Source organism: Falco punctatus (genome assembly GCF_963210335.1).
Source record: "Falco punctatus genome assembly, chromosome: 4".
NCBI lineage: Eukaryota > Metazoa > Chordata > Aves > Falconiformes > Falconidae > Falco > Falco punctatus.
In genome coordinates, this window is record NC_137583.1 from 1,873,648 (window position 1) to 1,884,994 (window position 11,347).

General features: G+C 42.4%; 1 protein-coding gene and 1 long non-coding RNA gene across 3 annotated transcripts in view; both read right to left on the minus strand.

Annotated features, from left to right (window-relative positions):
- Positions 1–11,347, minus strand: part of IPPK (inositol-pentakisphosphate 2-kinase) — a 34,033-nt gene extending 22,686 nt beyond the window's left edge. The window contains exon 1 of one of the 2 annotated variants that reach the window (XM_080385361.1): positions 11,143–11,347. In XM_080385361.1, coding sequence (XP_080241487.1) covers positions 11,143–11,223 — 81 coding nt within the window. In that variant the 5' untranslated portion in view covers positions 11,224–11,347. Of the gene's footprint in view, positions 1–10,526; positions 11,102–11,142 lie in introns of those variants that run through there. The other variant, XM_080385362.1, reaches the window with a different exon arrangement.
- LOC308063005 lies at positions 8,228–10,519 on the minus strand. The gene is made up of 2 exons (XR_013927792.1): positions 9,524–10,519; positions 8,228–8,647 (listed from the first exon to the last, which is right to left on the minus strand). It is a non-coding gene; the product is annotated as an uncharacterized lncRNA (long non-coding RNA).

Consider the following 11,347-nt stretch of genomic DNA (forward strand, 5'->3'; position numbering starts at 1 on the left):
GTGACAAAAGACTGGGAAAAACAGGCACCATCAGAATATCCAACATGACTGCTCTTACTCTCCAAGTACAGAATTGAAGTGTGACCCTCGCATGAGAGCACAGCGGTTTGGTTACAGATAACCACCACTTCCTGGCATCCAGGACCACAACAGGGCTACAACAAAAACTGTTCCCAATTGTTACAGCATACTCAAGTGATATGAGAAGGATACAGAAGCTTGTGTGCCTCAAAACACGTTCACAATCACTTGGTCGCCAAGGTGATGTAATGGGGAGTCTGTTCTGGAGATGCACTATCTCAAGCCCCACCATTCTGAGCCTCCAGCCTTAACCTCACAGTCCCACCAAGAAAGGCAAACGCTTCCTTAGCACCCTATCACGAAACAATTGTTTGGGTTAAATCATAACTGATAATTAATGATTGCCAATAAGGAGACAAGAAGCTGTGGGAGAGGCTGCAAAACTGCACTCAAAGAAGTCACTGGCATCGCAGAAAAGCACTGGATGCTCACAACACAACTCCTCCTCACGCACCTTGGGAAAAAATAGTTTACTAGCCTTAGTCCCCAAGAAGGTTATCTGCAAGAATTTTTCTTTTCCAAAGCAGTTACTACAGCTATTATTTTATTCTTTCCTAGTGAAATCTAAAACCAAAGCAGTTAGGCCAAATATGACTGGCATCAATCCAGATACTTTGGATTAGACAGTAGCATTATGAAACCAGGATAAAAGCGTACATTTACTTCTTTAAGCTTGATGCTTGATATTGGCCTTCTATTTTCCCAAAATGTCTACTAAACTTCACTGTCATATGCTAAAGCTACCATGTAGGCCTCCCGAACAAGAGTCTTCACAAGTTAAACGGAACTGGGGCAAATCTATAATCTTTATATTCCCCTTCAGAGAGAAACCTCACTTGAATCACTGAGGTTCTTTCAAGTTTCCATCTCTTGCATCTCATCCATCTCTTAACAAAATCTGTGTAAAAGCTGGTGACAGTGAAAGAAATAGGAAAATCTGTATAAAAACAAGCTCACATAGTAGTAATAATTGTTTAGAAGCACAGAAATGTATTTCTCCTCTGCCGTTACCACCTCAGCTCACATGGTTTTAAAATAAGCTTCTGTACAAAAATATGCAGAATTAGCCTGTCCAAACACAAAGCCCGGGAAACATCACTTCAGCTTCTGCTTTTCCAAATGAACAGGTTCACGTCATTTGTTATTACTCTATTATTATTCTAAACAGCATGCATTAACTGTTTTTGTCTAGAGGCAAAGCATTACTCTAACATTTAGTTCAGCAACTGCCCAGCATAACTAGAAAAGATTCTCAACAAGTCGATTACCAACTTGCATTCACATGGAAAATCTACAGGTAGAAAACAAGGAACTTTGGGAAGCAGCTTATGTCCCAAAAGGAAATCCACCTCTCTTCCCACACCCATCATCTCCCACACTCCACACTCTCTCATAAATTGTGGTATCTAAAACCTCACCAGTATTTTTATAAGCACCTTACGCAACTTTACATCACAAAATTACCTACCTGTCTACTATACGCCGTTGTCAACACAATTATTTTGAAAAGGCATGCAAGATACAAGCAGAACAAGAAAACCCACACTTGTTCTAAAGCTGCCCATGTAAGTCACAAGCTTCCAATCATAGACAACACGGGGGGACACACTCTCGAAGACTGGTAACAAGTCCTCCCCTACAATTACTGCTATACTATTTGTTGCAATCGATCACACACACCACCAACCACTACCGCCTAAGGAGACGGAGGCATGAAGTCGAGTACTTTTAGAAAGAACGGTGCCTGTAAAGGCTCTGGAATTTCTTTATACAGTAAAAATTAGTTGTTTAATTCACTGTATTTTGCTGAACATAAAGAGCTATCAAGAAATTACCGAACACAGCTCTAAGTACGCCAAACCTTCTACCACCAGTTATTCAACACAATCTAATTATCATGGACTTACAAGAGCGTACAGCACTGACACCTGCAAGAAGTGCATTCTAACTAAATCTCAGTCAAAGGGAGGGAAAGGGATTAAATTACACCAAACAGCTACTCAAGCCCTGCTTGAATACAGTGATATGCAAATACTAATTCATGACAGTTTCAATGGCACTAAATATGAACTCTGGAACTATTTTGCTGATATTAAGCTATTACTGCAGTAGCACGTTGGAGCTGCATGCAATATATGCCAACTAAAAAAATTATCCTGGCATTTTTTATTCCAAATTTACTTTCCACAACCCCTTCAATTCCACCTCCAGTTTGAAGGATTTAAACGGAAAACGGTTGTCCTCGTCAGAAAATGCAGTTTCTGGTTAGGAAGCAAATGGACAAAGAGGTGTCATCTTCACTTCTTCTTTTGAGCACTAACAAAATTCAGTAAAAACATGGCCACCATGCTGCCCGGGCCCTTCAGTCAAGGCTTACCTTTATGATACTCAATACAAGACATTTTTAAAGGTCTCCTCATCGCGGGTGTCAGCGTGCTGTGCAATGTGGAGGGATGTGGGAGACAAAAACTAAGCACTGGAAAATTTTGCAGCTTTTTACTGAAGTACACATTGTAGTATTGTATACGAGTGTTGTTTTCTAACCTAGTTTTGTGCTGTATAAGGTGGGTAAGATCACACAACACAAAGTGAGGAAATCTACATTTCCTGCCAGTATGGAGGAAGTTTAGCAATTGCTCACACAAAATGCAAGGAAGCATTCAAACAAATTGGAACAATACTCTTATTTAACATAGGAGTCCCTTAAGAACAAACTTTTCACTTCTTTACATGAATAAAGCGTTTCTGGCACAGCACCTGGCTCGACACCATTCAGTATGTTAAGCCATTATTTGGAAGCAAAAACCACCTTGTTTTCTTCGGCACAGAGCTCACGGCTTGCATCAGACCAGGTACTCCTTCCACTTTTTTTCCTGCTTAGTTATGATCTAAATTCCCATGCTAGTTAAGCACTAACTCAGGTTTCATTTTATAGTTAAGCACTGTATAACCTTGCAATATGCAGATGGTACCAATTCCAAGAGAATTTTACAATTGCGCGAGCCATGAGTAAGGAGGAAATGTTTGCCCTTCAGCTAAGCCTCCTAATCACAGTACCTGAAATGGTATCAAGTGATACACCCACTGGTACTAGGTGGAAACACATACCAGAGAGAACAGAATGAGTAAACCTACTGATGCCTGGCCCTCAGCATACATGACTACAGTCCGGGTAACACGGTAGATAACCCTGAAATCCTAGCTGTTAAAAACAAGCAAGAAAAAAATGGGTCCTTAACATTTAACAGTGTATCAAATAGCTCACCCATCTGTCAGACAGGTGAGTTAGACCAACAAGAACATGAAAACAGGTACTTGATGCTTCCCTCCTTCAAGCTGCTCTAAACCTCCACCTACCAGCCACACATGCTTTCCAGCGCTGAGCTGCTTCGTCAGCTGCTATTACGTTGGGGAAACAAGGCGTTTCAGGAAAATATTAACAGGGAGGGGAGGAAATAAAAAGTCAAAACAGTAAGAGGGATTAGAATGAAGTAATAAAATGGAGAGTCAGAACAAGTTAATAGTTCCCAGCATCCTGAACACCGCAGCTAGCAGAAACCTAGGCAGGTCTTGGGCAACCATTCAATCGAATGCATTGTCTTTGTTCCTTCCCAAGCAAAACCAGGTCAGAACACGGTTATTGCATACCTCAGAAATTTACTGAGGCGAAGGAAACACCCACTGAAAGGCTGGAAGGGAGAAAACAACTGAAGGAGTGAATAAAACAGGCTATTGGACTGACCACTCCTATATAGCTTATGGGTCAGCCAAGTTACTTTCACCAAAGCAACCAACCCTCCCCTGTGGATGGAAGGGAGACAGGCACCACAGCAAAGCCAAAGTGTAGTCTTGGGAACACCACCATCACTGCAGTTACCAAGCACGTAGAACAGACAAAAAAATGCTTTTTAGATAAGGACTTGATCTCATCAGCTGCAAACTCATTCAAGTTTGAGCTAGCACAGAATCAAAAAAAGAAAAAAAAGTTTTTTAAAAAGACCGTCTTTAATCAAGGCTAACTTCCTGAGCTGGTCTGTAAAACTGGGATTCTGTTTACATTTTCACAGCATATAGCCCTAAGCATTCTCAAAAGCCGCTCAAAAACAAAAAAAACCTCCAGGCATAAAGCAGTTTGAATTTCCAAAGCAAGTCGTCAGAAGACAAGTCTGTTCCAATACAATTATTAGCAAAATAAGATGAAACCTCTGAGAAAAAGTATTCTGGGGGAAGAAGAGAGTGGTGGTGGTGCTGCTAGAGTTAAGTATTGCTGTCCTATTACACTACAGTACTAGAGCTAAGATCCGCAGCTTTTCTGTCTGCCCTCTCCTTCCACACCCATACTACATTTTCCCATCTGCACCTGCAGAATCTAAGGCACTAATAAGAAAAATTTTAATCATTGCCATTCAGTTGTCTCTCCTCTTTGCATTCAGCTCTGCTTCCCAGTGCCACCTTCCCTTTCACTTTATAGAGATACTACCATACTGCACTGCATTCAGAGCATCCTTTCAGTGCAGAAACCTTGTGAAGCCAAGGAAAAAGTAAATTTAACTACACTAGTGCAATATGGAATTGAAATCCCAATATGGAGTAAAATTCTATATAGATGTTGACTCAACCTGTTAACTTTTTTGGGGTCAAAAAAACCTTTGTAGCTAATCCACAGAACTGGAAGTGCTTCCAACTTTTAATTCTTCATAAAAGTAAAAGCTTTGTAGACTGTACTCAAGTAGAGTTAGTCCAATTAGTTATAATGTCTACAATCGCAGTTGTACCACTTTACCCAAAGAACCAAATACAAATACAAAACTGTCTTTTTTTCCAGTGACCATAGATGTGTATTTAACTATTAGTTAACCAAAGGTAATGCAAGGAAAAGCACAATTTCATAGAGGTGCCACAAAGGGTCCCGAATTCCAACTCAAACTGGAGATTGCCTTCTGTTCCTAAAAACTTAATTGCTGTTTACAGCAAGGCAGACATCTCTTCCCTTCTTTTCCACTGATGACACACCCTGATCGCATACTTGGTTTTTCAACTGGTTTTTATGGCTGCTTGCTTCAGTAATTTGAGGCAGAATCTCCTCTACTTGCTTAAATAAATAAATAATTTTTTTTTTTTTTTTAAAAAAAAAAGCAATTTCAACTAGGAAAGAAGAAACAAAGCAAAATATTATTTGTGATCATCAACCTGGGTTTTGTCATTTTTCTATGTAGGCAAATGGTGTGCAGGTGTGGGGGGTTTTGCTAGACAATGTTTAGATATGCTCACCCTTCAAAAGAAAACAACCCTGGAGAAACCAGGTCAAAGAAATGCCCTACAAACTAGTGAAAAAGCAGAAGATCACCCTTAGTCCCCATTAACGTTCATGCTGGAATCTTGGACCAACTCACACATAAAATTTTGCTTCCTCCAGAAAATTCAGAAAATTTTACAGAACCAGGTGAAAAACTCCTCCCTGGGTTACGTCACATAGTCGTCTTGGTGAATCTTTTGGATATATCCAGAGCATTAAATCCATCAGAAATAAGAATTAGGATAGGTTTGGAATTTAAACAGAAGACTCTCCTCAAGGATACAAAAATGTTTAAGTTCAGGTCTTACAAAACTATGCCTTTCCCATTAATTAAAATAGAACTCAATAAATAAAAGCTGCATTTTATCTTTTCTGATACTTTCTTACTGTGAAAGAACCAAGACACCATAACTTGGCCATATTTTACATCAGAACAATATTCAGAGAAGGCTATTGTTAATAAGCTATTGTATTTATACCTGCAAGGAACAGCAACTAGTTTTTCAGTAATCTTCCCCTATCTTAAGACTCTTTAGTACAAGAATCAGCAGTCTGTTCTCTATTTCCTTGAAATCAAGACACTCCTAGATGTTAAATCACTGTTCCACAGACATCAAGGGGGAAAAAAAAAACAACCAACCACACAAACCAAACCTAACAGGACACCACTGAACAAAAACCAGAACACAACTGAACAAAATTCACTTTATAGTCAGGGATCTGGAATTTCTCAGGAACAACTTGGAACTTTTGGGGGCAATACTTTACTTACACAAATTTCAATAGGACAAAACAGATTCAGCCAACTCCACACAGAAAAACAATGGAAGAAGAAACAGGCCATACAGGTTTTTGAACTTGGACAAAATGACATCACCAGAGAAAGCACCTTAATTGCTGTCTTGTTGAGAGAATCTTCTTAATGATCAGCATCACTCCCTTTCTGCCAAACAAGACCAAACTGGAAAGCTGCAGCTAGCTAATAATTCTGACCCTAAGCTTTTCACTCTTTCTACAAACACCCTTGTGTTTAAACATACAACCTTGTAAACTGTCCTCTGTCAAAGTAAGTTTATTACAACAAAATTTTCACTAAGAATCATTTGTCATTATTTTTAAAAACGAACAAACCAACCAACCACAGGAAACTATTTCATATTGCAAAAGCACTATTAGGAATGATTACCTAGCCCAATGTGACACAAAACACCCCCTTGTAAGTAGAATTATTTTATTTCAGAAACCAAAACCAAACTCATCTCCCCCATATGCAGAAAGTGTCCTCCTGCACACGCTGCAGCCATCACAATGCAGCTGCCAGTAGAAACAGCGACAGATACAGTGAAATCAATTACTACTGTTGAAACACAGAATACCCCTCTCTTGGCAACACCTGCTCTTTTTAAAGTCCCCTACAAAGTCAGAACAAGGATCAGGAAGGTTGCCTGCGAAAGCAGCACCTCCACCTTCATCCGTATGTTCCGAAGGGGAGGGTGGGAAGTGACAGAGATTACTCACTCACTACAGGCACCAATGTTGGGAATCTTCTGGAAGTCTGATTACCTGACTCGACTCCCTTGCCTAACCTCCTCAGCTCTGCTTCATTCACCTTCTCCATCTACCCCCTCCCCCTTTTTCTATTTAGTAAGCTTATGTATGCTCTGGAGACGGTTTACACATTAACTGGTTAAATCCCACACCAAAACCCAAGGGTATCTGTCAGGGCTGCAAGCACTCCAAGACAGACAAGTAGATCATCACTAACAATCAAGTCATCTGAAGATACAAACCACAATCTTTTGCAAGCACACACCAAGGTTCCTCTAGACCACCTCACTGAATAAAAAACAAGCTGGGAAAAAAACCCTTCTCTTTCCTTGTACTACCTCCCAGCAGTCACCCTGAAACACAAGCTTAGTGTTCAAACATGTTAAAATTAGGATTTGGTTACCATAATATCCCAACACGCAAAAAATAAACCGAAGTAGAAATCAACTGCAGCAACACACAGGAGAAATGTACATACTTTATCTCATAAAGCAAAAACTGGAGAATGCAAGCATATGTGAGGGGAAATACAAGTCAGCATTTCTAGAGCTGCTTATACTACTTTCTACAAACACCTCCTGAAAACACCTTAAGTGTCTCTGCAAGAGAAAAGGGCTGATTAAAATGCAGAACTACAAGTGAGGATTTCCAGCTCCCTCCAGAAAAAAAACAGGTTATCTCCACCTTAAAAAGAATCAACAGCTTACAAGACGATAACTGTTCTATAGCCGTTCCTCTGAACCCTCTCTACTGCTCAAGGGTACAGAGGATGAGGGAAAGCATGGCCCAGCCCTCTTTTTAAATCAGAAGCCAAATCTTATGCGGAAGGAGCAACACTCCAATAAAAATGCAGGAAATAAGAAGCATCTTTTCTAAACTGCCCAGCTGTCTTCAACAGTGCTCCGTTGGGATTTTGTAGAGCTGTACTGCAGCACTTCATGCACCTCTGAGATACCGACTAGTACAACCAACCAGACAATTCACTGTATGGGCTGAAGGGTGGCAAAAAAGTTATTTGAAGAGGATACTATGATTCAATCAAATATCCAAAATTGCAACCAATGGACAAGGATCATACAGACACTGCCTGAATGAACTTGCAGGTTTTGTGTACTTCAGAGTGATCTTTCTGAACATCTCAAGTGCCGTCTTCAGGAACCAAATGGAGTTGCCATTTGCATTTCTCACTGAAATGATAAGGTAGGAAAACCGTCTTTGTTTTCTACTAGAAGCATTCCAGCAGGCTGCAAGACTATACAAAAGCTTTTAGACAATTCAGTTTCAATTAAATCACAGCTGCAATAAAAACCAACAGGAAAAGCTTTATTAACAGGGAAATTTGTACCATAATACTGTACGTCTTCTAGAATTTTAGATTCATCAGAACTGAAACTTCAAGAATCCATGAAAGCAGAAGTGTGAGCATGCATCAAAAAGGTCCAGAGATAACAACGGTAACTTGAAATGCTCGGCAGATATTCCATCTTTATTCAGCAGATCACTTTCTAAATGCTGGAGAACTAATTAAAGTAGCTCTGTAAAATTATCACTGTAAGAAGAGACGTGTCGACTAGACCATGCCCTGCCTAAGTCCTCTCTTCTCAGCCGCATGAATAAGAAACAGAGATGCACTCGCAGTGATTTCAGCCTCTCCTTTCAGTACGGTGTTCCGCAGGCTGTAGGAGCACAGGCACACGCGGAGACTCTTGTCACTGTTGCATTCTGCAGGATTAATACCGGTAAGAGGAAAGAGCACATCAGGCAGTACGACACTTTCACTGAAACAACAGAGCTTGTTCCACAGAATGCCAACGTCTGACTGTCAGACAAGCCTTTGTCTATATGCCACCATTCAAAGGCACTGGAAAAAAGGGCTACACTTTGCCTGCATCTAGGGCTTATCAGCTCATCACTAGCAGATCTATTTGTTGGGCATGTGACCTTTCCATGACTAAGTTTTTAATTTTGGTACTGTACTAACTTTGGATTAACAATGTATTACATTCACGTCTTAAAGGGAACAATACAAAGAATGGAGCAAAGCAAAAAAATAAGTACAGCCTTATAAGTCAACACTGTGAACTGATGATGCATGCCCCTTACTCCTCAACCCCCAATCCACTCCACACCACCAAGAACAAGAGCATCCATCCAAGCTGCCTGCTCACTTCAGCCCAACCAGCCCATGTGCTTGATGCATGACCTTGCCCAGTACCTATCAGTGCTTCAAAGAGCGGTCCAGAGGGCAGGAACTGGAACAAAACGCCCTGGATCTTACTTCATAAAATGCAGAGAACCTCGTGCCCTCTTTTGCAAGGCAGGGATTAAGTTGTTTGTTGCTATGTTGTTGTTTAAAACTTCTCAGATCTTCCAGAAGAAGCAAGGAAGAGAGGCTGAGACCTACAGAGGTAGGGACCAGCTTCCTCCCCACATTCCAGAATACCACTACACATCAAAAGGGAGAACGTGGAAACAACAAGCACACACAGTGGCCTCTCACAACCCCAGCACCCGTATCTGAGCATCCATTCACGTCTCCCCTGCCACAACCGAACTGCTATCCCTTCCACTCGCATTTATACACAAAAAAGTACGAACCTGAGATAAAGAATGAAGCTAGGACAGTTAAAATTCACTGCCTTTGTTATGCTGCTCATGCAAACCTGAGAATGACTTGACATCAGATCACAAGAACGATGATTAATCATACAAGTATGTCCTGTTTGTAAGAGGCACAAAGTATCTAATTAGTATCTAAACAGTATTTTACATGCTCCAGTTTTACAAGAGTTTGCCATCAGTAGACACAACGCTCTAAGACATATGCTATACTGCTTCAAAGCTGCCCATAAAGGAAAAATCGTATCTATTTCACTTTCAATTAACCTTGAAGTTTTACCATCTTGTTAAAAAGAGAACTGACACACTCAGCAACTACTCTGAATCTCTGGCAGACTTCCTCACTTTCCACATCTTTAAAAGTATCACAATTACATCACTATTAATCCATTATGTATTCTGACCCTTATCATCTAGTGACTAAGTATGTTTTAAACTTTTTTCAAAGCCAACATTTGGACAGGAAACAAAATCCTACGTGCTCCCCTCCTGTGGCAAAAACATCTTTTAAAAAATATTTTACATAAAGCAACAGAAGGAAAAAGCAAGAGCCACAGAAGTGCCCCTCCTAAAGTCTGGAAAGCATTGCCAAGATTTCCAGCATTTTCTCAGACTTTATATTTGTTATTACTTTTTTACATCTAGTTTATGCTTATAATACAGAAAACAGACATGAAAATAATCCAGTATTTTCAAGGCATTCATTTGGACATTATTAAAAAAACCAAAACACAACTTATCTGGATTCAACTCTTATTGTAGATTATTTTTTCTCCTCATAAAGCCTATATTTTATCATTTTGGCTTTGCTGGTTCTAGGTCTACGCACTATCAAGAACGTCCCGTGGCAAATCCATACCAGAATTTAAACAGAAATACAAATATTTTTTAAAGACAAAAAATAGTCAAAAGTACTTTTTCATAAAAATAAACTCCTTCAAGGGATGCATATCCCAACATGTTCGGTAAATAACGTACATACCGGCAGGGCAGGCGCTTTAAACTGACAGAATCTGCTCGATGAGATTTAGCTTCGTTTAACCGCTACCGCTCACCAAAGCGCTGAAGCTACTTTAAATTTTTTAAGTAAAAAATAAAAATACGCAGAAAAAAAAAAAATCAAAGCCACCCAAAAAACCGCCCGAAGGGTAAATGTCAGCGCGGAGGCGCGGTGACGGGCAGGTTCGCACGGCGGGCAGCGGCCGAGCCACGAGCCGAGGCGACACCGCGGGGCGCACAGCGGCCGGCCCGGCCCCGCGGGCAGCCAGCGCCAGGGGCACAGGGCGCGCCGCCCCCCGCCCCCTCCCGTCCCCCTCGTCCCCGCCGGCCGCGCCCGCAGGCGACCGGGAAGGGCAGCGGCTCCGGGCAGCGCGGCGGGGCCGGCGGCCGCTGCCGCCCGAGGAGAGGCCCGAGCACCCGGAGACGGCCGCCGGGGGGAGGCAGGACGCCAGGCAGGGCCTGACAAGGCCGCCCGCCCTCCCCCCGGCCGGCCCGCGGCCTACAGAGACCCCGGCCCCGGCAGCGCCCCCTCCCGCGGGCCCGGCGGGGCGGGATAGGGGCGCCCGCGCGCCGCCGGCCGTTACCCGCCCCCCCCTCACCTGGCAGTGGGAGACGACGAGGCTCTGGTTGCCTTCCCCGTGGTACTTCCATTCATTCTCATCCATCTTCTCCACTTCCATGCCCGGCCCGGGCCGCCGCCGCGCCCCGTGGGGACGGTGCCTGCCGCCGGCCCGCCGCGCTCACGCCCCCACCATCGCGGCTGCGCGGCCGCCCCGCCGCAGGAAGTCCCGCCCTCCGCCGGAG